The 27,235-nt window shown below is 45.3% G+C and overlaps 1 protein-coding gene across 1 annotated transcript in view; it reads left to right on the forward strand.

The window, feature by feature from the left end:
- ASB7 (ankyrin repeat and SOCS box containing 7) overlaps positions 1–13,578 on the forward strand; it is a 39,113-nt gene extending 25,535 nt beyond the window's left edge. The window contains exon 6 of the mRNA XM_088452866.1: positions 12,466–13,578. Coding sequence (XP_088308992.1) covers positions 12,466–12,605 — 140 coding nt within the window. The 3' untranslated portion in view covers positions 12,606–13,578. The remainder of the gene's footprint in view (positions 1–12,465) is intronic.
- The last annotated feature ends 13,657 nt before the right edge of the window (positions 13,579–27,235 follow it).

Consider the following 27,235-nt stretch of genomic DNA (forward strand, 5'->3'; position numbering starts at 1 on the left):
ACTTGTTTAAAATCAATCTATTCTCTTTCCGGGGCTGTGGCCCTTCCGTCCATGGCTATCTCCTGGGTGGCTAAAGCCATTGAGAGCTGGGCCAATGTGCTGGAAGATACCTTTCCTGAGGTTCAGAGAGCTTTAGTGGAACAAATAAGAGATGCCGCTTCCTATATTGGTGAAGCGGCTTTGGATGCCAGTCTTCTGACTTCCAGAGTCTCGGCTGCAGCTGTGTCTGCTCGCCGGTCTTTGTGGTTACGTACTTGGAGAGCGGATGCGGATTCCAAGAAGGGCCTGGAGGCCTTACCCTTCAATGGGGAGATACTGTTTGGCCCGGACCTGGACAAAATTGTGGATACCCTGGCAATGTCTAAGTCAGCTTTTCTACCATCGGCAGCTGCGCCTTCTAAGGCTAGGACCTCTGCATTTCGGTCCTTTCGTTCTCAAGGAAAGTCTAAGGGTCAGTCCTTCTCAAGGCAGTCGGCAACCAAGGCCGCCCCTAAACCTAAGAAGCAAGCTTGGAGAGCTAGACGCCCTACTTCCAAGCCTGAGGATAAACCTTCTGCCTGATGGGACGGGCCTCTCTCTGGAGGATCCCAGAGTGGGAGGCAGACTTCAATTTGCCCAGTGCTGGTGCAACACCACCACGGATGCTTGGGTACGAGAAGTGGTCTCTCAGGGGTAAGCCCTCTCCTTCCGTCACAGATCTCCCCACCAGTTCTTCTGCACGAGTCCTCCTCCAGATGAGGTCAAGGCCTTGCATATTCAGCTAGCCATAGAGTCCTTGCTGAAAGCAGGGGTCATTGTTTTCCCTCCGCTTTCTCAACATGGGACGGGTTACTACTCTACTGTTTCTGGTTCAGAAACCCAATGGATCTCATGGTGTCAGCGTTCGACATGGTGGAGTATGCATTTCCATTCCAGGCCCCTGCAGGGGCTGATTCTATTCAAATGGAATGGGTTACCACACCGGATCAGGTCTCAGATGTTGGTGTTATCTCCAGAGGTGCGCCTGTCTCTAGCTTGGTGGCTCCAGACATCTCATCTCACCAGGGGTTGCCCCTTTTGGATCCCGGATTGGGTTCTTATCACAACAGATGCCAGCCTCCGGGATTGGGGTGCAGTGACAGGTCCACTTTCACTTCAGGGCCGTTGGACAGCGGAAGAAGCAATTCTCCCGATCAACATTATGGAACTTCGAGCCGTGTACAGGGCTTTCCAGTTGTCAGGACACGCTCTTTAAGGAAAAACCGTGCAGGTTCAAGCCGACAACGCCACCATGGTGGCGTACATCAACCGTCAAGGGGGCACTCACAGTCGAGCAGCAATGACAGAGGTGTCACGCATCCTGTCTTTTGCAGAGTGCCACCTTCCAGCCATCTCGGCAGTGTTTATTCCAGGAGTCCTCAATTGGGAGGCGGACTTCCTCAGCTGTCACGACGTGCATCTCGGGGAATGGTCGTTTCACCAAGAGGTGTTTCAACTACTCGTGGACAAGTGGGGACTGCCGGGGGTGGATCTCATGGCATCCCGTCACAATCACAAGTTGCCCGTGTACGGGTCCAGAACAAGATATGCCGACGCAAGCCTGGTGGACGCTCTGTCAGTGAGATGGACCTTCCAGTTGGCGTATCTATTCCTTCCGATATCCCTTCTTCCTCGGGTTCTTCGGAAATTCAAACAGGACGGCGGCACGCTTCTGCTGGTGGCACCGGCTTGGCCCAGACGTCTTTGGTACTCAGATCTTTGGAGTCTCTACATCGACGCTCCGTTCCGTCTGCCTCAACGTCTGGACCTGTTGTCTCAGGGTCCCTGCCTTTACCTGGATCTGGGTCGTCTGTCTTTGACGGCGTGGCTCTTGAGACATCCATCTTAAGGTCCCGGGGTTTTTCTAGCTCGGTCGTCAGCACAATGCTGCAGGCACACAAACCTGCCTCCGCCAGGATTTACCACAGAGTGTGGCATACTTATTTTCAGTGGTGTGAGACAAGAAACTACGATCCTCAAGTGTTTTGTGTTTCTAGGATTTTGGCTTTCCTTCAGTCTGGTTTGGACTTAGGCTTACGCCTAGCTTCTTTGAAGTTCATGTGTCTGCACTATCTGTGTGGTTCCAGCGAAAGATAGCTCCACTATCAGATGTCCGCACTTTTTTTTCCCAGGGTGTTCTCAGGATTCAGCCTACCTTTGTTCCCCCAGTGGCTTCTTGGGATTTGGCAGTTGTGCTTCGGGCCCTCCAGGGTCCTCAATTCGAACCACTTGAGTTGGTGGAAATCATGTTGTTGACTGTTTAACTCTCTTTTTCTCCTGGCGATTGCTTTGGCCAGGAGGGTGTCCGAATTGGGGGCGCTTTCCTGTCCTCCTCCATTTCTGATATTTCACCAGGACAGGGCGGTGCTTCGCACTCGTCCAGGTTTTCTACCTAAAGTGGTTTCTACATTCCACATTAATCAGGAAATTGTTGTCGGCCTTTCAGTCACCTGATCTCTCGGCTGGTGAGGCTTCCTTGGAATGTGGTCCATGCTCTCAAAGTTTATGTGGACCTGACTAGTTCCATTTGGAAGTCTGATTCCTTGTTCGTCCTCTTTGGTTTTCACAAGAGGGGTTGGCCTGCCTACAAACAAACTCTGGTCCGTTGGCTTCTTTTTGGTTATTTGTGAGGCTTATACACAGGAGGGTTTCCCTGTTCCGGCCTCTATTAAGGCTCATTCTACTCGGTCTGTGGGTCCCTCATGGTCCCTGTTCAGCTGTGTAAGGCGGCCACGTGGTCTTCCATCCAGACTTTTCTGAGGTTCTACGCTTTTGACACCTTTGCCTCTCGGGATGCTTCCATTGGGCGCCGGATTCTCCTTTCAGCACATGAGCGTCCCCACCTTTAATTGGACTGCTTTGGGACATCCCCAAGGTCATCCCTGTGGACCCCCAATGGAGCCTGAAGAAGAAAATGAGAGCTATGGTAAGAACTTACCTTTGTTATCTCTTTCTTCGAAGTACATAGGGTCCAAAGGGCACCCGCCCTGACGCCCCTGGCTTCATATGGGCTGTGTGGCCCCCGGTTTTCCATCTCCCTTTCTGTGAGTATGGTTCTTGTGTGTTCCAGTCTTCCTTCTCTCTGTTTTTCCTCCTGTGGCCTTGGCTACTTACCAATTGAGGTGCCTGTGGCTCGGGGCGGAGTATAGAAGAGGATCGACCCAGTGCATCCTGAGAGCTAAAGCTTTAACTGTGTGGTGCCCATGGATCCAGATCCAGCTACACCCGCACAAGGTCAACCCTGACCCTATGGACTTCGAAGAAAGAGAGATAACAAAGGTAAGTTCTTACCATATCTCTCATTTTCAGAGATGTTCATTTCATTAACTGGTTCTTCTTCCTCTGGACCTACATGCTGTACTTCAATATGCTGCTGTTCTTCCACACATTGGGTAGTAGATTCCTCTGTGATGTTGTTTTCAAAGAGGTCCATTTCATTAATAAGTGGTTGTTCTTCCTCTGGACCTACATGCTGTATTTTGTCCTTTTTACACACATTGAGTTATAGATTATGCAATGATGATGTCTTCAGAGGAGTCCATTTCAGTATTGGAAACTTGATGTGAATCAAGGCCAAACACCAAGTAAAGCTGGTCATACATCAGCAATAACAAATAAAGATTCACAAATCTGCTTTTCTCCCCCAGCCAAGCACCCAACCCCCCAATTAACAATTGTACAATCTAAAACTATGTGCCCGTACATTGGTGATATTGTACAGTGGTTGCAGATCTTTTTCATCCAAATATTAGATCTGCAAATCATGAGAGTGCTCATACATCATCTCAGAGGGTTGTCATTTTACTAGTCACATGTAAAGAAAATTTTTCTACCGGCAAAACGATAAGCAAAATGGCTATCAAGCACTGGCAATCTACATCCCTAATTGTCTGTGAAATCCAACATTTTGGACAACCTGATTCACAGATTCTGATAATTTTTTGGTGGTAATTAGCAATCGGTGAACCTTCCATACATTGCTGATTTTTTTTTATTTTAAACAAAACCATCTGCAAAACGCAGGATTGACCCAATTGATTGCTGATGTATGGATCCCTTAAAAGTTGCTTAACTGTCCTGTGAGTCTGCAGCAAGACAGGTGTCTGTACAGTGAGAAGTTCTTTAGTATAGTTTTATAACATGATAGAATGCTGCCAGCCTGTGCCTTTATTTAAAAAAAAAAAAAAAAAAATAGAATTAAAGTTTGAGTATTTATATTTGGTCTGTTCATATGTTGAACCTGACCACGTAATGAGAAAAGGTGGAGGCCCTGAGACAACCCAGATTTTAAAAAGGTAAAAAGAAAGGGAGATGCAGCAAGTGGAACTTAGAGGTCGAGACACTGCGGCGCTCACCCCGCCCAGTTAAAGTTCTCCACACCTGAAAGGGCAATGGCTGCAGTGGACGGCTTATAAACCTGAAGCAGAGCTTTGATGACCACTGCAGAAAACCCTTTTGACCTCAAAATGCTTGTTTAAAGTGCCACACTGACAAAGTCAGCCGAGACAAATTGGGGTTCAGTTCAGGAAAAGTCCTTGAGTGAGTTGATCAAGTTAGAAGGTCCACCTACCACTCTATCAGCGGCCAGTCTGGTGCAATGAGGAGAATATGGACCTCCTTCAACTTGATGCAGCAGATCACATGTGATAGCATGGAGAAAGGAGGGAACAGACAACCTAGGCGGAAAGACCACCGGGCGGTAAGAGACCAAGACTGCCTGAGGATCCCTGGACCGCGCATCATAACACTGAAGCTTCTTGTTCAGTTTGGACGTCATGAGGTTGATGTTTGTAAGTCCCCAGTGCTCCACGACCGCGCACATTGATGGGAAGGGTGGCATCCTCCTTGTACCAGATACCCTGAAACTGGAATCCCAGAGACACAGCGCCGCAGCCCAGGTGACTGGCGTCCGTCTTGACCAGGGGCCAATCCCAGATGGTGAACTGACTACCTAAAGACAGGTTGGGAGAGTGGAGCCACCAAATCATGGAGTGGCGTGTCTGGAGTGACAACTGGAACCACTGCTGATCCAGTCAAGGATCCAATTTCTTTCAACGCTGTAGTATATGACGTTGAAGAGCCCTGGAATGGAAGCGAGCAAAGGGGACCGCTTCAGATGTGGCTACCATCTTCCCTAGTAACTGCATACAAGCAAAAGAGAGTGCACTAAAGACTACAGTGCCAGGATCTTGTCTACCGGAAGAAAAACACGCCGACAGGACGTGTCAAATAGAAGCTCCAGGAACACCTCTTTCTGAGCTGGACCAGGTTGGATTTGGGCACGTTGAGAATCGTGTTGCTCTAGAAGCGATCATCGCCACCTGCAGATGATTGCTAAGCAATGGTGTGCATGATATCTTATACCCCTTTCGCACCGAGTAGAGAACCCGGGTAATTGCAGGGGCAATCTGGCACGACCTAGGTCATGGCTCGGTATCGTAGGGCCGACCCGGATTGCCAGCAGGGTTTATGCCCGGGTAGCCAGCAGTGTGAAAGGTGTGATCCGGGTCATGCCTAAAAGGCTGCTGATTGGCCGACTCAGGAGCACTTGGAGATGTCCTCTCCAAACGCCCTGTGTGACCGGTGACGACCTGGGAATAACCTCAGTCCAACGGGCAGTATGAACGTCATCTGAAGCCCCGTGTTCAGTATCCCAGTTGGACACCCACCTTTGCACCCCAAAATAAAAATTTTGCACTTCTTTTCTCCTGCTATTCAAAGACCAATCTTTTTCTCCTATTACATTGCATTGACTTTCCACGTACGCGAAAAGCAGATGTAATTGAATACGGAGAAAAGTTTCCGCCTGGCGAAAAGTCGCTTACTTTTTTGCGGATCTCGGCTTTTCGCTTTAAATTGAATATGGCCCCAAGTCTGTGGCATCCTTCAAAGTATCCGCACTGGTCGTGGCCTTTGCTAAGCGGGCAATAGGTGTGTCCACTGAAGAAGGGTCTTCCCATACCAAAGTGTCTTTATCGGAAAACAGGTATGTGAACCAGAACCCTGCGGGAAGTTTAAAACACCTATCAGGTTTGAGTCATGCTTCCCCTAACATGTCCACAAAATGCGCAAAGGAAGGGCATTTAATAATCTGCTTCCTCTACTTTTAAAAAAAAGTCAGAAGCAGCCACTGAGGCAGGGGGCTCATCCTCTTTAAGTTCTGCAGATAACCTGGGTGTCAGTGACCTGATTCAGGCTGTCTGGGGAGCGGTCTTCCCTATTAGAATGGTCATTCAACCCAGTCCTGGTCCAAAAGCTCCCCTTCCTCCCTAGATCATGCCTCCGAATTCTCTTCACCTGGAAAATGCACACCCTGTAAAAGCAGGCGTGTAGGGGAACAGGGGGTAGAGGATTCCAATATTTTTTTCTAAACTGGAACAGACTCTGGAAATTCTATCCATTTGTTGGGCCAACCCACGATCTACGGGTGCACCAGCTATCACAGGGGGAAGAGACTGTGGGGACGGAGCCTGCTGAGGAACTGAAACACTCCCTTCCGATTGGCTGCGGACATCACGTACCTCTTTTGCCAGATCCTCAATAAATTAAGCAATGATCACTGCCCAGGCCAGTGACAGCCGACATCTCACTTACTTTTTGGCGGTACCGGGTAGGAGAGGAGGAGGCTGTGAGGCTGCAATGCTTGCCTCCAGTACAGGGTGGTCGGGGTGAAGGGGAGTGAAGGATGGCTCCAACAGGGAGGGCTGGGGTGGAGGTGATAAGGGTGCCCGGTATTATTATTCTTCCAGCGGTGGCGTTTCTGAGCCGTAAGCTGCACTGTGACAGTCAATAAATCGTGCTCTATATGAAATGTCAGTGCAGCACGACTTACAGCCACGTCATAGTGCTGGGCGGCAGGGAAATTTTGCCTGGCAGACTGCCCAAGAATTATAGCGCGGGGAGGCTACTGCAAAGCATGGCCATTGTGCCACACTAGTATTCACACAAAGTATGGCACTGCCACGCTGGTATTCACACAAAGCATGGCCACTATGCCACACCAGTCATCACTCAAAGCATGGCCACATTGGATATAAAGCTATCCTTCCACACAACATACCTCACTGAACACACTCACTCAGGACACATTCATTACACACTACATACATACATACATACATACATACATACGGCACATTTGGAAACCCACAGTTTACATATCCCTCAAAAACAAATGATTTTCCCCATTTACATTTGTATACTAATAATCCATTATCTTTTACATTTAATTCCTCTAATTTCTATGTATTTTTTCATGTTTCTGTTTCCAAAATCTGTTTAAAATAATTTTACTTTGTAAATCACTTCATAACCAGGTCATCCTTAAAATGGAGGCTCTGATGAATGTAACTGACACCCATGTGACATCCGCTTCTTCCCCCTTCCTCTGTTGCTATTCCCTTAAAAGACGTGCACTTAATTGTGTATTGTTTTGCCTTTAAATTGTAACTGACTACTATGGGGCGATTCAATAATTTGACATACTTAGCTCCCGTCTAAAGCGGCCAAGAACTAATAACATTGTTTGAGAGGCTCTGTTTTGCCAATGAAAGTCCCTTCCTAATTTGTATAGCTGATTTATATACTGACCGAGTATAACCGTGCCAGAATATGCTGAAATGGAAAGCCTTTTCTCTTCATGGGTTGGGCATATTCAGTCCTATATACGTTTTACTTCCACAGCATCTGCAAAACACCCGCTCTTTTCAAAGTCCAAACAGGCTTTCTTGTTACACTAATACGACCTTGATGAATCTGGGTTTTCCACCACATAATATTGAGCTCCTTCCCCACGTTCCCTATTATTTCCAATGTTGACCTTCTCCGGTTCCGCTCCTCCTCCCTCCGTTGTCTTGGCCTGCCACAGCCAATATACCTTTTATGGTAGACAGCTCAGATACTTAAACATACAGATGTGTCCACATACGTTTTACCTCCGTGCACTACCAGTTGCGTTAAAAATAACGCGTAAGCGCAGAGTGTCTTTTCATGCGACTCTTTACCTTCAAATGCATCTTATTTGCACAGTGATGCGAATAGGACACACAAACTGCTGTTGATTAAAATGATATGCGGCATGCCTATATTCTGTGTGCGACTGCGGGTGTATCTGCATGCAAAATGCTACGTTACAGGAGTGCAAATAAGATGCATTGAAGGTACAAAGTCGCACGAAAAGGCACTGCGCAACCGAGTCATGCCATGGAATGGCGCAACTAGTAGGCCTGTTTAACGCTAAAGGAAGTAAGATGTATATGGGCTATGTGAATGTTGTTCGGAACTGTTTTACATAAGACAATTTACAGTTTAGGTTTAGTGGTCTTTAAATTAGTTAATGGATGTATTACTACGACCAGTAATACCCTGGTGAGCGGTGTGTAAGATGTTTGTGCACCTAGCTCTAGCACCAGATAAGCCTGGCTGTACATGATGATACCGAATAGGAAAATAAAGTTTGAGAAACACTGGTACAGACAATGCTAGTACTATACTTCATATATATTATTTCATCCAACCTTAACTTACTTATTGCTACACTTTACAATTATTGTGTGGAGAAAGGGTCCTGAAGATACTCCTATCCATACACGCCATCACAATAGAGAAATACAAAATGAACAGAGATTCCACATCTGCCTTGTGGCAGAAAGCTGCCAAGTGATCAGGATTGAAAGGACCCACATGGTTAACAAACACTGCCAGATGTCTAGCACTGTTATGGCTGGTAAACAGGATTGGTCCATTTATATGCTATGGGGCCTCTCTAAATCGAAGGTGTTTTGCATGTTAATTTTCATGGAGGCTGTATATCTGTGCAGGAAATCCCAGGCACGCAGCTTTACACTAATGTTCTGTGCCAGCTAAGCAATGGTCATCCATGGAATATGTCCCAGTGGCACCTGTCATGTAGTACGAGATCCTTTTCTGCATATTTGTGAGTCTGAGAAACTGCAGGGGCTGAGCTCATACTTCTTTTTGTTGCATAAATTCTTGTAATGTTCATGGTTGGGTAGTCATGGAAAGATATGCCAATCTGCCGGAAAGTCAATCTGTTGCTGTTTTGCATTGTACTTGTCCCAGACACTAACAGGGGCACGCTTTTACTTCCTCCTTCACCTGCTCTGTGTGCCAGGATGTTGTGTTATGGGCACAGACCAGAAAATAACTGCAACATTGCTTCTGTCCAGTGCAAAAGAGACTCTCTTTGGGGTATATTTACTAAAGTGATGGTATTTAGAAGTGGATATGTTGCCCATAGCAACCTATCAGACTCTAGCTATTATCTTCTAGAACAGGGATGGGGAGCCTCAGGCCCGCAGAATCATTTGGTCTGGCCCTAACCTCCCCCAAACCCCCACAAACCCTAATCCCTCCCAGCTAACACACCCCGCGTACGCACGGCTAACACTAAGGGCGCCCCGGACTTCGTTTGGGCTGGCGTCCTTCGGCATTCCGGCGTCGGGATTAAAATGGGCGTCGGTATTTCGACGCCTACCTTGAGTCCCTTGTCGGCATTTCCTTGTCTGTATTATAACCGGCGGCCTCCTAACTACATTCCATAGCCACTCCCTTGCATATTGCGTTCATTTAAGATGGCTGACAAGTAACCTTACCTCAGGAACGGTGGCATCTTGCATATCTATAGCTGGTGTGCATCTACTGACTCAGGTGCCAAGTGCAGAAGTGAGTTACCAGTTGGTGGAATCTGGTCTCGTGCCCACAAAACAGACTAATCCTTAGGGGGATTATTTCCCAATAATGAAAGTCCATAATAGCGGACAAAAATGTCATTTTGAACAAAGAAAGCAGAAATAGGGCAATTTAAACACACAAAACTACTGTCACCCATTTTGTGGACGTCACCTGAAGAAAGCATAAAGTTGCAGTGTATTTATTTTATTATACCATTTAGCAGAATCATAGGAGAGTGTTTACTTTGTAGCTATAGGACCTCTTTCCTCAATGACATGTTTCCCAGTAGTAAATCAGCACGCACCCCGATAGGGGAGTCACCTTTTCTCCTGTTACTGGCTTTCTTGTATTTGCTTTCATTCATGTATATCCAAGAACTGACTAATCAGTACTCCTGACAAGGCTTCTAAGGAACCTCACACTGTTACTGGACGTAATAACAAAGACTTCTGTCTGGAAAAAGCCATTGTACCTGGATAATACTCAAGTCTTTACCCACTGAGCATGTGAGACATACAGTCTGATCTGAGCAAGACTACACTACTGTCTGCCAAGAATACTGGCAACACACAGCAGAAACCCTTGTGAAAGATAAGGGAGGGCCTCTCTCAGCAGTCACAGTTTCACTGTTGCTACTTGATAAATTAAAATAACACGTATACCTGAGCCAGAAAACAGTGCTAGGTTTTATTTAGTGTATATGAGTTCCTATGACAGTCCATGCTGAAGCCCCACAAGTACAACAAAACTTATCAGGGCTTTCCTCTACAGCTACCCTGTATCAACCCCATCTTTTTAGGGTTATACTTAAAACTTTTAATAATATTGAGTGAAACAAGCCGTTACTGGTCAGAAACAAAATAATATACTCTTCTAAGGTGTTCAAGTACATATAACATTTGTTTTTTTTCTGAGACGTCTTGTTGCTTAATTTGGGTGGGACTAGAACAGTCTGTAGCGATGTTTCATACTAGACGTTCACTAAGACTACTGCTATGGATGCAGTTAAGTGCTTATGAAATTAGGTTCACGGTTTATGGGGGGAATTCAATTTAGCCGCGATTAGCTGCATTTTGGAAAAGGTTTTCACCGGGGAGAAATTTTCGCACAAAATGCTTATTGCGCAATCCTATTAACTGTGGCTTTTTGCGGGTGCAAAATAATTATCCATAGCATAAAGTCTCTAAGTTATCACCACCTCCTGGGCAGGTGTTAAGTTGCGCAAAAACCCTATTTTTGCCTAAAAGTTACGGGTACAGAACCACTGGGACAGCCTCCTTAATGATTTATTAGGCAAAAACTATTTTTAAATTAGCTTAATTTGGCCACTGATTATGTAATTTTTGAGGTAAAAAAAAAAAAAGTGCTGAAAAATGGGTTTACAGTAGTGGTACAGATATTTTGGGGGTCTGTATGGATGGGACAGGTGTTTTGTTTTTGTTTTTTTTATTGCAGGTGGGTGTGAAGCTGGGCATTCATTATACAATTAACTGTCAGATATCTGGGGGGCCCGATTTGCGTTGAATTGCGTCATCGTGGCTCCGCCCCCTGCTTCACAATGCCTATATGTTCGGCATTGTGAAGAGGGGGCGAAGCCACGATGACGCAATCATGTGGCTCCGCCCCTAAAACCGCATCATCGCACGGTCACGCCCCCCACTGTGCACAGACATTCAGCTCCCTCCCGCAAGGAGGGAACTGAATGTCGGCATGTATGATGTATATGCATATATGCCATTTGACCCTTTTTAAGAACCCAAAATACTTTTATTAGGGCCACTAATACACTTTTATAATGTTATCCTATATCAGTTTGAGATATTTGGGGTACAGGCAGATTTCCCTATTTTTGCTTATAGTGGCAAAATACACGAAAATTTATCGCGCAAAAGCCGCATAGTGACTTTTGCAATAGGATTATGAGAAAAACGGGAGTGCACATAGCAGAAAGACGCTAAAATATTGCATAAAAAGTCGTGAAGCGCGCACTAATGTAAACCCATCAAGTTATCGCAGCTAATTGAGTTCCTCGTATATTTGCATTGAGTTTTGCAAGCACTTTTATACACAGCATTCGGACATAATTTCATTATTGTGGAGTACCTGCATACATTTTTTTTTTTATTATTATTTATCATTATATACTTAACTCTCCATATTGCTGTATTTAAAGATTCACATATCTTGATTGCAGCTGTTTGTTTGTTTTTTTATAACTTTATTTCCCTTTTTGTATTTGCATATTGTATGTAGTTGATGTAGGTCTATACTTTTTTTACCAGAAAGACCATTTTCAAGCTATAATAGTAAACGTGTGGCATAGTTGACCTGTATAATTTCATGTTGATCTCTGCTAATTTTAGTACATATCGTGACTGCTGCAAGTGTTTGACATCTGCAGGCAATTTCCTTGACACCCTTATTTTGAATCCTGTAATGCAAGAATCTAATATCCCCTCAATTTAAAAATATGAAATGGGCAACAGATCACCTTGTTGTGTAGACAATCAACTGGCTAATGAGCTGGTCATTAGAATATAATGGCTGTCGGAAGGTTGGAACTGGCGGTTGGACTTTTGGTTTTCGTATTGTGCCACCTGAGTGGTTAAACAGTCACGCTAACCCCAAAGTCAAGTCTGCAATTCAGCGCATAGGAATAGAAACTTTTGCAATTACAGTGGTTCCTGTGTTGGAATAAGTACATATGCATTGCTGAGAAATGAACACTCTTTCATATTTTCTTTCCATGTGCAGGACAACCCCGATTTCTGCAGGATTTATGCCGGATTAAAATTCGCCACTGTATAGGACTGCAGAACCTCAAGCTACTGGATGAACTCCCCATTGCCAGGGTCATGAAGGACTACTTAAAACACAAATATGATGACATCTGAGTGCAGTTTGCACAGCAGCTGGGACTTGAGTCATTCTAAGTGTGAATATTCCAAAAGCTGGGTAGGCTGTGGTCTTGCACAAGTATATCCTATGCAATTTCTGATGTGGGATGGTGTCAGAAGGCAGGTATACACTTTTTTTTTTTAAATATTGTTTTGCTCCCTTTTTAAACATTTTTTTTTTTTACATTGTGTGTTAGAAAAGTCTTAATATTTGGGGTCCAGGTTTCGAGGTCCACTCTCTTTCAATTTCACCTGAAAAACAAACAAATTCCACACACCCCCCCATCCCCTTTTGTTACATGCTTGACACAGAGCGAATGTTGTCACAATCTTTGTACACTGGGTTCCTCCAATTTAAATCTACCGCTTACACACATTCGAGGTCGCCATTGTTTGAGCTGATCCAGTATTCTGTTACCTCGGTGCTACTGACGTCACAGAGACGTGAGGGGCGAAGTGGTGTCACTTGTTCCTGCTGAGCTACATTCTCATGAATATAGTTTCAGACCAGAAAATGACGACTTCTACCAAATGTATTGTAGACGACAGGAACATTTTAAAAGCTAAAGCTGTATAATCTCTTACTATAAAATGTATTTCATAGTGCTGTCTCTAAGATAGGAGACAGCCAAAGGGTCAAATCCTGCAAAATGATCCCATTCTTTAATTTCCAGGACTGTCTTTGATATCTCCAGAATTAAAAAACAAAACAAAAAAAAACTATTTTTTGTGATATGTTTTCTACATGTATTATACAGCAGAACTAATCACAGTTACATTGTAATTGTTTCTTTCTCCCCATGCTGTTATATATATTATATATTATATATTTAAAATTGTATTATATAATATATAATAATATTTATCCCTTCCATTTTAGGCCGCATTATGTTTGCAGTTCAAACATAGTTTTGTTTTGTTTTTTCCCCCTCCGCTCTGTGACTTTGTTTTCTTTCATGTGTATGGTGCTACGGTGTCTTATTTATATACATAAATAATAAAAGTCACATTTTGAGAAATTATGAGTTTGGGGTTTATAATGTTAAAATTTTGTAAAATACTACATAATACTGCACTAATATACCACTGTTTTGCGAGCCTCTGTGTCAGCGCTGAACTGTTCTGGGAGCCCATGTGTCAGCGTGGCACTGATTTGTGGGAGCCTATATGTCAGCGTGGCACTGTTTTGGCACTCCATGTGTCTGCATGATACTGAATTGTGGGAGCCTGTAAGTCAGTGTGGCACTGTTCCAGGAACCCTTGTGTCAGCATGGCTTGGTTCTAGGAACCCGTGTTAGCGTTGCACGTTGTCTTGTATTTGGGAGTCCTTGCAATTCTCAGTAGACTTTATTGCATTACTGATGATCAGGAAACACCATAAGAAAGGATGTCCACCTCTGTTCTAGAGCATCCCCGAGCCTTGTGACACTATTTGTAATAAAGAGTAGTTTGCCCATTTAAAGCAAAAAAATCAGCTTATCTAGTGGCACACTAAAGTATAACAGAGAATACCATTGATTCCTTGAAACTTAACCGTTCAACAATAACAAAATCAAAAAGAAGCCCAAACTTCTTTGCTCTGCCCACACTATGCATATATATGTATCTCTAATGAAGAAAATGCTTAAGTATGGAGTGTGCTTCTACGCTGTCTCCATAATGCCCCTCAAATTAAGCATTTGCCCTTACCAAGATGGCCACCGGTCAAATCTGCACGTGCACGGCGCCATCTTGTTACTGTGTATGAGAGCCACTGTGAGTACAGCTGTACAGACACATTGCTGCACATTAAACCAAAGTACTGGTTAAGTCCTGAGCTGTCTGTTGCATCTGGGATTCCACTAATGTATAATATTTACTGTGCTTACCACCATCCAGATAGTACACACACATCAGAACACTGAGACAGCAATTGTCCTCAACAGAGTAAATTTAAATAAAGGGCTGATACATTTGGATAACAGGTATTGCTTTAGCTATTTATTGAATAAAAATAGTTACACTTTTGTCACCAGGTAACACTGTTGCAATATAATTCCCTTGAATAGCTTTACAAGTGTTCAATGTGTCCTCTATTGTGGTCAACAAAAGTTTCCATTTGTAGAACAGCATTCTCTAGCAGGTGAGGTGTTCTAGTCAGCACATGATGTGCCACAATCCTATCATTACCCATTCCTCAACAAACAGTGAAGTATCATGTTGTGGGAATCTTTTCCTCATCAATGACTGGGCATCTTGGTAAAATTGAAGGACAGATGGATGGTGCTAAATACAGGGAGATACTGCAAGAGAACCTGCCTCAGTCTGCTAGAAAACTAAAAGTTTGCGAGGAAGTTCACCTTTCAGCAGGACAGTGTTCCCGAGCACAACACTAAAGCCGCACTGGCATGGTTGAACAACAAAAATGTAAATGTTCTACAAAGTAAGAGTTCAGTGATTTTATGTACTAAAAACTTTATTTATATACCCCTTGTTTTGCTATTAAGAGCATTGCCCTTTAAATTTTGGGTTTAAACATTTCAGGAAACTGAGGCTTTTACAAAACGCAGCTTAGTGTACACACCTCCAGCTTTCAGTCTAATTGGGAATTAAAAAATTACACTTCAAAAGCATAATCCAACCAATTTGATCAACCGGGAGCAAATCTGCAAGGACGAATACTCAAAAATCAAATATTGTGTGGTATAAACTTACTCCAACAGACTTAAAGCTGTTAATGCAGCAAAAGGTGGTTCTACCACTTTTCTGCAGAGGTTGAATATTTATTCAAGCAGAGTTTTTCAGTTTCAATAAAAATATAATAATCGATCGATAAATAATGAATTATGAGTTTGTAAATTTACTTTGAGAGTCTACTGGTTCGCAATGAAAATACTGTCTGGGACAAAGTGTGCAAGTGTCATTTGTAATAAAGACAAATCTGTTGACTTTTTTTTTTTAAGGGGTTTGAATACTATTGCAAGCCATTGCATATTATACTAAAAGTAAGATAATAGCATCATGTTAAGCCATAAACCGTTTATAAAGATTATAATGCATTTGTGAGGCCATGTATCAGCATATTATTTTCTAATAGATATCAGACAGCTGGGACCTACAGTCGGAATATTTTAATGGTAACATAAAAATTTCCCCCAGTAGAGGAAAACAAACACTTTCCCCAACACCCTGACCATTTCTCTGGGATGTAGTCAGCATTTCGGCGGCTGAATAACAGACGCCTAAATCCCGACAGCGTCGAGATCCCGGCACCAGAATCCCGACTGCCAGCATCCTGAAGGTGAGTATTGGGGACTAAGCACTAGGGGGGAGGGTTAGGTTTAGGGTGCGGGGAGGGAGAGATTGGGTTTAGACACTCGGGGTGGGGGTTACGGGCAAGGGTTAGACTTAAGCTGGCCACACACTAGACCAACTTACATCCAACCAGCCAACTTGTTGATTGGTTGGAATGAAAATCTGGTAACGTATGGGAGTAAATAATGATCAGCAATTTGCTCCTAAATGCCAGAAAACAGATGAAAATGGTCATCAGACAAGTTTGAACAAATAGTTTAGATCAAACATTTAACAAACAATAGTTTTGGTCCATTTTCCAGTGTTTGGGAGCAAATTGCTGATTGTATTCCTTACCAGATTTTCATTCCAACCAATCAACTAGTTGGCTGGTTGGACAGATAATCTTTAGATGTGTGGCCAGCTTTACCTTGTACTGGCAATTTGGGCCAGTATCCATAGAAAGGGCCTTGTCAGGCACCCAAGATGGAGAAGACTGCTTAAAGTGATGCATGTATTCATTATCAGGGTAGTCCACAGATTCCCAAACTCTGTCCTCAAGGCACCCTAACAGTCCAGGTTTTAAGGATATCCTTGCTTGACCACAGGTGACTTAATTAGTACCTCAATCAAATTTATTTAACCATCTGTGCTCAACCATGGATATCTCAAAAAACCTGTACTACTGGGTTGCCTCGAGGACCACGTTCGGGAACCTTTGGAATTTAAGTAACCTTCAACAAACCAAACATCATTCTGTGTAAGTGAGCTATCAACCCACCACCATCTCTGCAAGAGTCCACTGCCAAAGAAGCCATGTAGTAAGTCAATTACAGTATATGACGTGTGTGTGGTGGACGTGTATGTAGTTGTAGGTTATCTTCTATGTGTATAATATTTACATGCATCACATACACATTATTTACATAACTCCTGCTCATGGAACCTCTGTGGTTCTACATAACTACAACACCTTCATGGACTCTACCATATCACATAATGTTATATATTATAATCTACCCTTGATATATAATATAGGTGTACATAGGGCCTGTTTCAGCATGGATTGCAATAGCGTACGCAGATCGATTGATGGTGCGTACTGCATATTACAAGGTATTACTGCGTATGCAGCGCAGTGTGCGTGAGTTGGCACTGCGATCACTCAAGCAGAATAAAAGCCACCGCAGAGTGAGTGACAGGCTGTGAGCGTTTGGGGGTGGTGATGGAGTAGTTGGAGAAACACAGGCGTGTCTGTCCATTTGAACGCCGCTGCATGGGCGTGCATACATTAGCCACTGAGAAGGTATACGCAGCTTGAGTACCCACTGTGTGCAACAAGACTTGCAGTTTCTGTGGCAGGTCAGACCTGCTGTAAATGTGCGTGAGGGGCAGATGTTAATCGATGTTCCCGATGTATACGCAGGACTGCAAGGTATTACGGGTGTGAGATAGCGGTAGTGGGCGCCTCTATGCTGGCTGTGTGATGGCTTTGCGGGACATTTGCAGTAGAGGCCTGGCAGAGCATCACCAGGAATGAAACCCAGCGTCTGGTGATGTCTATGCGTTCCAGACTTCAGGTTGTAATTGCCTGCAAAGGATTTGCAACAAAGTATTAAAAAGTGAAAGTTTGATTTAGGATTGTTTAGTTTGTCCCATTACTTTTGGCCCCTTAAAAAGTGGGAGGCACATATAGAAACCGTTGTAATTCCTACACCGTTCACCGGATTTGGATGTAATTACCCTCAAATTAAATCTGAAAGTCTGCAGTTAAAGCACATCTTGTTTGTTTCATTTCAAAGACATTGGGGTGCTGAATAGAGGCCAAAATATGAAAATTCTATCAATAGATAGATATATAAAAAAAAAGATAGATATATAAAAAAAAAATGTCAGGGTCCATAGGGATAATGTGGTTGGAGTGATCCAGGCACCAAACAGTTAAGCTTTCAACTCTCAGGATGCCTCTGGTCCTCTTCCATATATACCCTGGCCACAGTCATTCAGTTGTTCGTTTGGTGTGGCAGGATTAAGACGCACCTTTTGTAACGGGCCTGCTCAGGCAGTCCCAAGCTTTTATTTTAGGTTTTATTTATATTTTCTAAGTTTTTGAGTTAGCAGTGCTGAGTGTCTGAATTAAGATGCATGCGCTGCGACTCAGTCTACCTTCGCCGGACCGCAACACCAGTAACGTCTCTGGTGATTTCGGCGGGTCACGGCAGAGCTTGCTAGCAGCGATGCTTGGACCCAGACTGCAACCGGACGCATGGAGAAGTCAGGTAAGGCGATTCCTTGCTTACGGGGAATCACGCGTGGCAGTACTTGCTTCCGGAGCTGGAGATGCACCGGAAGCCGCTTCAGTTAGGGCCCGGTGTGTCAACTCCCTCACTATACTACCGTGGCCTTATCGTCTGATGCCGGGGATCGACAGCAGACTCTTCTGCTGCCATGAGGCCAGTGTACTCGGTCGGTTGATGCAGCTTAGGGGACGTAGGCTCTCTCCCGGCAGCACCTCCCCCGACCCAGACGCAGATCCATCAAAGGTTTTCGCGCATCTAGGTCATTCCTTCTACCCTCCTTGTGTAAATGAGACCATGGGCGTCTCTAGGCATGTTCCACCTGAGAAGCCGCACAAGGGCGCCACCTACAGTGGGCGCGCTGATTTCTGCCGCCATTTTCCCTGGCTGTCCCTGTCACTCTCTGGCTGTGCTGTCTAAGAATTCAGTCTGGCCACCCTGTGGAGCTTCGCTTTACCTTCAGGACACACCCACTGTGCCGCCGCTGCCCTGTAATAAACCACCAGTCCCTCCTCCAAGATTGGGCAGTGCTGGGCCGTGTGTGACGTCATACGCCATCCCTGCCTGCGCAGTCTCCGATGCGGGCGGCGTGGCTGGGCAGTGGCAGCGCAGTTACTGGCTTCTGCTAGCGACTCTCCACCAGCCACGAGACCAGTGTGAGGCTCAGCGTGCGGTCTCTGAGTAGTGAGCACTGGGTGGACGCCAGAGATGGAGAGGAGACGTCGACCCGTGCTGAGGAGACGGACCACCGGCCGTGGTGGTGCCAGGACGGGGAAGAGGAATGGATGCCGCGCACATGCGACCGGCATCCATTCAGTGCAGGAAGAAGGCTGGGGCAGCCCAGATACTGACGTGTTTGGCTTGCCCCCAGCCTGATGATAACTGGAGGCAGGCTATACGGGCACATCCCCAAATAAATGACGTTTAGGGGAGTGTCCTATGTAATTAGGCCACGCCCACATTTTCATGTGGGTCAAGTGGCAGCATGTCCCAGTACCACACAGGGTGCGGATCATCCTGGAGCCAGCCCTGAATGAGACGCTCACAGTCCATTATCGGTGCTCTGCTGAAGAGATTTGGTTTCAGGAGGTTTTAGGTCAGTCTCCCTGTATACTTCCCTCGGGTCAGGTATATGGTGCTCTATATCCTACCACGCCTTGTGTTTGAGTAGTTGATTCAGAGTTTATTGCAACTAAACTACAAATGCATTGTATGTGACTGATTGCTAGCTGCTGTGTTGATACTGCCTTTTATTTCTGACTGTCAGTTATAATTATCACTGTTTCTTCTTCATGGTCCATAGGAATCCACAGGGATACCATGGCGATATTGTGGTTGGAGAGATCCAGGCACCAAACAGTTAAAGCTTCACCTCCCAGGATGCCTTGGGTCCTCCTCCATATAAACCCAGCCCCTAGCCACAGGCATTCAGTTGTCTGTTTGGTGCGGCAGGATTAAGATGCACCTTTGTAACGGGACTGCTCAGGCAGTCCTAAGCTTTTATTTTGTGTTTTACTTTATTTCTATGTTTTTGGGTTAGCAGTACTAAGTGTCTGAATTAAGATACATATACTGCGACTCCATCTACCTCCGCCGGGCCACCAGTAACAGGACTGGTGATTCCAGCGGGTCTCGGCTGAGCTTGCTAGCGCCGATGCTGGGACCTGGACTGCAACCGGACGCACGGAGATGTCAGGTAAGGTGATTCCTCGCTTACGGGGAATCGTGCATGGGCAGTCCTTGCTTCCGGCACCGGAAGCTGCTCCAGTCAGGGCCCGGGAGTGTCTGCGTCCTCACTAGACCGCTGGGGCCTTATCCTCTGACGTCGGGGATAAGCAGCAGACGCGATTCTGCTGCCATGAGGCCAGCATACCCGGCTGGTTGATTCAGCTTTGGGGAGGCAGGTGCTCCTCTGGCAGCTCCTCCCCTGATCCAGATGCAGTCCCTACAAAGAGTTTTGCGAATCTGGGTTGCTCCGCCTACCCTACACATGTATGAGACGCTCACAGTCCACTATCAGTGCGCTGCTATAGCTTTTGGTCTCGGGAGGGTTTGGGTCAGTCTCCCTGTATACCCCTCCCTTGGTTAAGGTATATAGTGCTCTATATATCCTACCATTCCTGGTGTTTGTGTAGTTGATTTAGAGTCGATTGTAATTATATTACATATGCATTGTATGGGACTTTGCTAGCTGTGGTCTTTTATTTCTGTATGTCAATTATAGCTATCACTGTTTTTTCTCTCCTTGGGGTGGAGGTTTTTCTTTGAGTACTTCACATTCATTAAGATTTTGTGAAGGCTGTCACATAACATTGCGTTTTTATTGCCTTTATTTTGAACATGTCAAAGGATAAAGGAAAACGGGAGGGGGAGCCCCCTGTGCTGGTTTCATATAAATCATGTATGACTTTTTTGTCTCCTCAGGACGTAAAGGATGATTTGTGTGTTGTCTGTTCTAAAGAGCCACCTCACCAGTCCAGTTTACCTGTTCCCGCACAAGAGCCATCTTGAGAAGCAATTTGTGGATCGTATGGCTGCTCCCACAATGCCTCCTTGCATGGGGTGTCCACATCATGCTATGTTTGCACCTCCTATGCATCCTTCCTGGATTGATGCTTATGCCCACTCAAATCAGAGTATGGCACCATCTAATGTTGAAAGCAAAACCGGTAGTTACTAAGGCGCCTAAGCGCAAGTTATCTTTTTATCAGTCTGCTCAACAATTGGATACAGACGTGTCATCAGAGGAATTAGATAACGCGCAGGGTTCCTCTCCAGGGTCTAGCTCGGGGGAAGAGGACCATCAGTCCACAGTGGATGTTCCTTCTTTGGTGAGGGCGGTTAAATCAATCCTAGATATTCAGGATGATGAACCAGCTCATAGTTTAAAATGTCCGAGAGGTGGCCAAAACAGTGTTTCCTGTATCTGAACAGGACAAATGGTTTTATGTCAATAAAAGAATAACAATGTTGTATCCTTTTTCCAGATTCTGTATGTACTAAATGGGAGGTACCTCCTACTGTGGATGCTCATGTGATGCATTTAATCAGAAATGCTACATTGCCTACTCAGTCAGTGTCTTCTCTGAAAGATTCCACAGATCGGAAAATTGAAGCATGTCTTAAGGCAATATTTTCATCATCTGGAGCTGTTACTCGTCTAGCTATGGCTGGAGCCTGTGTAGCCAAAGCTGTTGAAGAATGGATAGGGGCATTGGAAGACTCTGCCGAATGCTACCAGAGAACAGATGATATATATATCTCCCAATCTCCCATATATGGGAAGCGGCTTCCTATCTGGGAGGAGCTGCAGTAGATGCTGGAATTTTAGCTTCTAAGGCATCAGCAGCTTCAATAGTGGCATGCAGGGCTTCTTGGTTAAGATCCTGGAAAGCTGATACAGGTTCAAAGAAGGCTCTGGAAGTCTTACCTTTCTAGGGGAAAGTCCTTTTTCTAGCAGAGTTAGATAAAATAATAGCTACTCTGGCGGCTTCAAAGTCAGCAGGTTTGCCATCTACGGCTACAATAAAGTCTAGGCAGGTTTCTTTTCGGTCCTTCAATCCTCAGGGACAAGCAAGTAAACGGTCTTCCTCTAAACCGTCTAGTTTTCGCAGGACTACATGGCGGCAAACTAAGAGGTCTGGGCCGGCTAGACGTCCAACTTCTAAACCGGACAACAAACCTTCAGCCTCATGGGGTGGGCCTCCTCCTAGGGGATCCCAGGGTGGGAGGCCGACTGCTTCAGTTTGCGGATTACTGGCGTGAGACAACAGATGCCTGGGTCCAAGAAATGGTCTCTCTGGGGTACGTCCTCACTTTCAGGAGGCATCCTCCCCAGAAATTTTTTTGCACAGATCCTCCATCAGATGCGGTCAAGGCTTTGGCCCTTCAGGAAGCCATTCACTCCCTGCTGCAAGTGGGGGTAATAATCCCAGTTCCTGTGACGCAACAGGGAAGGGGTTATTATTCCAATCTATTCTTGGTTCAGGAACCGAATGGGGCTCATCGCCCTTTTCTGAATCTAAAAACCCTCAACCGGTTTATCCATGTACCCAAGTTTCATATGGAAACTCTCCGGTCAATTATTTTGGCAATGGAGCCTGGGGATTGTATGGTTGCCCTGGACATTCAGGATGCATATCTGCATGTTCCTATTATGCCATCCCACCAACAATTGTTATGGTTTGCTGTCTTTCTTCAACATGACCAATTTCAAGCACTACCCTTTGGCCTTATTTAGGGCCCACAGGGTAGTTACCAAAAAAATTGCAGTCATGATGGCCTATCTCAGGCATCAGGGAGTCAGAAGCTACCATATCTGGCCGACCTTCTGATATTAGCACAGAGACTGGTGGTTTTACAAAAACATCTTCAACTGACCATAGCCTTCCTACAAAAGCACGGTTGGATCATCAATTGGAAGAAATCATCGCTTTCTCCAAAGCAGCAGATGGTACATCTGGGAGATCTTCTGGAATTCTCGGGCACAAAGGGTGTTTCTGCCAGAGAACAAGATTGCTGTTCTATCATTGCGAATACGCAAGCTGCTACACAAGAGTAGGGTATCCATTCTGTTATTGATGCAGGTCCTGGGATCAATGGTATCCACCTTCGACATGGTGGGTATGCTCCGTTCCATTCCAGGCCTCTGCAAAAATTAATCCTCTCCAGGTGGAAAGGACAGTGTCCTCTAATAAGGTCCCAGAGGATCCTTCTCACTCCAGAGGTTTGTCACTCCCTCCTGTAGTGGCTAAGAAAGGATCATCTGAACAAAGGGCGCCCATTCTGGATTCAAAATTGGGTGCTTCTCACCACGGACACCAGTCTTCGCGGATGGGGGGCAGTAACAGGTCATCACACCTTTCAGGGGAAATGGACAAATCAAGAAAGTCATCTGCCCATAAACATTCTGAAACTGCGAGCAGTATACAACACACTTGTCAGGGCACAGAACCTGCTCCAGGGCAGCCCAGTCCAGATCCAGTCCGACAACCCGACCACAGTATCCTCGATCATCAAGGAGGCACACGAAGTCACGCAGCCATGAGGGAAGTGACAAACGTTCTGATCTGGGCAGAACGTCCTCTTCCGGCTATCTCGGCAATATTAATCACGGAAGTTCTCAACTGGGAAGCGGACTTTCTAAGTTGTCAGGACACACACGCCGGAGAGTGGGCTCTCCACCCGGAGGGTTTTCCACTCCTTGTGAACAAATGGGGCCTATCGGATATAGACCTCATGGCCTCACGTCACAATCACAAGGTCCCCAAGTACGAGTCCAGAAGCAAAGACCCCTCAAACGCATTCGTGGACGCACTGGCAGTGAGATGGGACTTCAAGCTGGCGTATCTCTTTCCTCCGATTCCCCTCCTCCCAAGGGTCCTCAGGAAATTCAAGCAGGAAGGCGGAACAGTGATACTAGTAGCTCCTGCTTGGCCCAGACGCCATTGTTTCTCCGACATATGGAATCTACTCATAGACACTCCGTTTCCTCTTCCTCTAGTGCCGAATCTGTTATAGCGCAGGTTCCCTGCCTGCATTCGGACTTACCCCATCTGTCTTTGATGGTGTGGCCCTTGAGTCTTCCATCTTAAGAGCCAAAGGTTTCTGTGATTTAAATGATGCTTAGGGCACGAAAGCCTTCCTCTGCCCTAATCTATTACAGAGTTTGGCATTCTTTTGGTGTTCCCACAGAAATTATGACCCTAAGGTTTTTTAGGGTTTTCCGGGTACTTGCTTTTCTCCAGGCTGGGTTAGACCTCTGTCTCTGCCTGGCCACCCTGAGAGAACAGGTTTCTGCATTGTCAATTTGGTTCCAGTGAAGAATTGTTTCTTTGCTGGATGTTAGAATTTTTTTTTTTTACAGGGTGTTCTCAGAGTTCCGCCACCTTTGTCCCACCGGTGGCACTATGGGATTTGTCCTTGGTTCTCAAAGGGCTGCAAATTCCTCCATTTGAACCTCTGGACATAGATTTGAAATGATTGACAGCGAAGTTATTTTTTCTCCTCGCTATCTCTTCTGCACGCAGAGTCTCTGATTGGGCAGTGCTCTCTTGTCTGTCTGTTCATACACGGACGGGTTACCTTCCTAAGGTAATGTCCCGTTTTAATGTGAATGAAGAGATTGTGGTTCCAGCTTCTCAGTCTTCAGACTTTTCTGTACGTGAAGCCTCCCTGGATGTGGTTCGTGCTCTCCATATCTATGGGGATCATACAAACTCTTTTAGAAAATCAAATGCTCTTTTTGTGTTATATGGTTGTCACAAATGAGGCTGGCCAGCTAACAAACAAACTCTGGCTCAATGGCCGCGCATGACTATCTTTCAAGCTTACACACAGGCTGATCTCACTGTTCCAAACACGGCGACAGCACATTCTACCCGGTCTGTGGGACCTTTGTGGGTATTCCGTCGTGGTGCCTCTGCTGAACAATTGTATAAGGCAGCCATGTGGTCTTCTGTCCACACTTTTCTTAGGTTCTACTCCTTTGATACTTTTGCCTCTCAGGATGCTTCATTTGGGTGACTAGTTCTCCTTTCTGCTCAGGCGCGTCCCCACCCTTAGGGGAACTGCTTTAGGACATCCCCATGGTATCCCTGTGGATCCCTATGGACTCTTAAGAAGAAAATAAGAGTTATGGTAAACTTACCTTTCTCTCTCTCTTTTTCTTCGAGGTCCACAGGGAACCCACCCTGACACACCTGGCTGCATTAGGTCATTTTTCCTTCGGTCGCGGACTCCCTCTTTTTCTGTGAGTGTGTACGTTTGTTCTTCCTTTTCCTTGCCTTGGATTTGTTTACAAAACTGAATGCCTGTGTGTAAGTCTATAATAACTCTTATTTTCTGTATTGAGGCAGTGATGTGTTGTGAGAGATGTTATTGTTTACACTTGTGTAGTGATATAGCTGTGGCTTGTGATGAGATTTTGATGAAAGTGGGTAGTAGATCAGGAGTGCGGTTGTTGGGAAATAATGTACGGTAATGTGATCTAGTGTGTCAAAATATGTTGGTGGAATTTCTCTCATTATACTACACCATTATATATATATATATGTGTATGCGTGTGTTAAAATGAGGCTAGGTGGCATCGGTGAGCCACTGATTCTATGCTGTGATGATGGTCAGATCCTCGCAAACAAGTTTAAAAATGGGTATAACCACAGCTATGGGGGCCCGGAGAATAGCCCAGGTAGGGCTATGGCAGCCAAGCCAGGCCAATGGAGACCAGGAGGCCTACGGCCATACCTGCAAGAAGCAGGCAGGACTGGTACTTTGTGTGAAGCTATGCGCAGACTAGCTGAAGAAGTGAGGTAGGAACCTGAATGGGCCCAAGAAGTGAGGTAGGAACCTGAATGGGGGCTAGCTATTTGGTTGTTTTACTTGTTCATTTCTGCTGACAACAGTAAAGCATACTTTATTTGTTTAAACCCTGACAAGCTTTGGGGTGACCCTTATTTGAGCACTCAATATATTTAGCCTAATACTGAGTCACCCGAAGGTCCGTATGCAGCTCTATATAGTTAGTTTTAACAAACTGCATGTGCACTATAACGACCAAAATAAACTTTGCTTATCTCCGTTCAATTCTGAGCCTGATGGATCTCGCGCCTTTTCTCTCTATACGTGATATGGGTGTTTCAGGGTGGCACAGAAGAGAACAGTCTTGTGAGAGTGTAGTGGGTCTATTGCCAGTGTTGCACCACATTCTGAATTGTACTTATGCCAAAGGAACCTCTTTTTCAGACGATCTCTTACTCCAGGCATGGGGTAGGTGTAAGTGCGGTCACCAGTGATAACAGCTGCACTAGCGCATGTAAAAAGTGTGGATGATACAGTTGCAGAGATCCGTGTGACTCAATACAGATGAATACTCACTTTGGTATTCAGTTTGTTTCATCCGCATTCTGAGTGCGGCCACATTCGGACTTGCGTGCAAATCAGAATCCTGTCCGTAACGTTTATGCATGATATTTTTTCTGTTCCCAGCCAATATGTATGGTGATAGTTTCACTTTGTGTCTCTTTTCATTGACTTAAAGGTTAACTATTTAGTTTTGGGTTGAATAAGGTGACCTGAAATTAAATATAATATTTTACTTATACCACTTTCAGACATAAGACCCAGTAATTTCTCTGCTCACCTGTGCAAAAACCTGGGTTTCCTTTTTCATCCATCTGGAGGATGCCATTACTTCTGAGTTGTGCATAGTGAGGTGTGGAGTCACACACTAGCTAATTGAAATTGGCCCCCACCCCCTATATAACCCCTCCCCTTCCACCCTAAGCTCAGTCTTGTTTTTAGTGCCTTGGAGTAAGGCACTGGCTAGGTCGTAGCTTTTAGTTAGGTTTTATTTCTTTATTTTTATGTTTGGTTTGGGTGATTAGTTCCTGGCAACAGGCGACAAGCACCAGCAGACTGAGCAGAGTGGGAGTTATATAGAATAGAGGTTTGTGTGAATCCACTCTAAATACTGCCCCTGAGAGAGTCGCCAAACTACATCTAGTCCCTGGGTCTCTCTCCATGCCAGACACACATCTGAGGTGGCTGCTGGCAAAGAGAAGGTAAGCTTTTTACAGATATGTATAAAATACCTTGTTACCTTTATGTATTGCTTCCCGGCACACTGCTTGTGAGCACATCGGCCAGGTTTGTTATTATTTGCATGCACTGTAGAGCCGGCATGTCTGACACCTCCCTGGGGCTTCCACAGCACCATGCCGCTTTCATTACCCGACAGTTTCCTTAGTGGACCGCCGGTGGGAATTACAGAGCAGCAACATGCTGCTGGCTTTTGGGGAGAGAGGCTTGATTAGTTCCAGGACGCGGCACTGCTGCACATGTGGCCGTGCCGTGGGTGACCTCATTCCGAGCCGCAGGTAGTCTCTGGGGAACGCTGGAGGCTATGATTACATCAGGTGTCCTGAGTGAGCAGGATGCCGCACTTGGCCATGCCTCCCCCAGGTATTTGTCAGCAGCTGCAAAGGAGAGAAATAATCGCTGTCCAGACAATAATTGTGTTTCCAACGCACAAAAGTTCTTATTGTAATAAAAGAAAGT

This window comes from Taudactylus pleione, unplaced genomic scaffold, assembly GCF_031769625.1.
Source record: "Taudactylus pleione unplaced genomic scaffold, aTauple2 ptg000556l, whole genome shotgun sequence".
Taxonomy (NCBI): domain Eukaryota; kingdom Metazoa; phylum Chordata; class Amphibia; order Anura; family Myobatrachidae; genus Taudactylus; species Taudactylus pleione.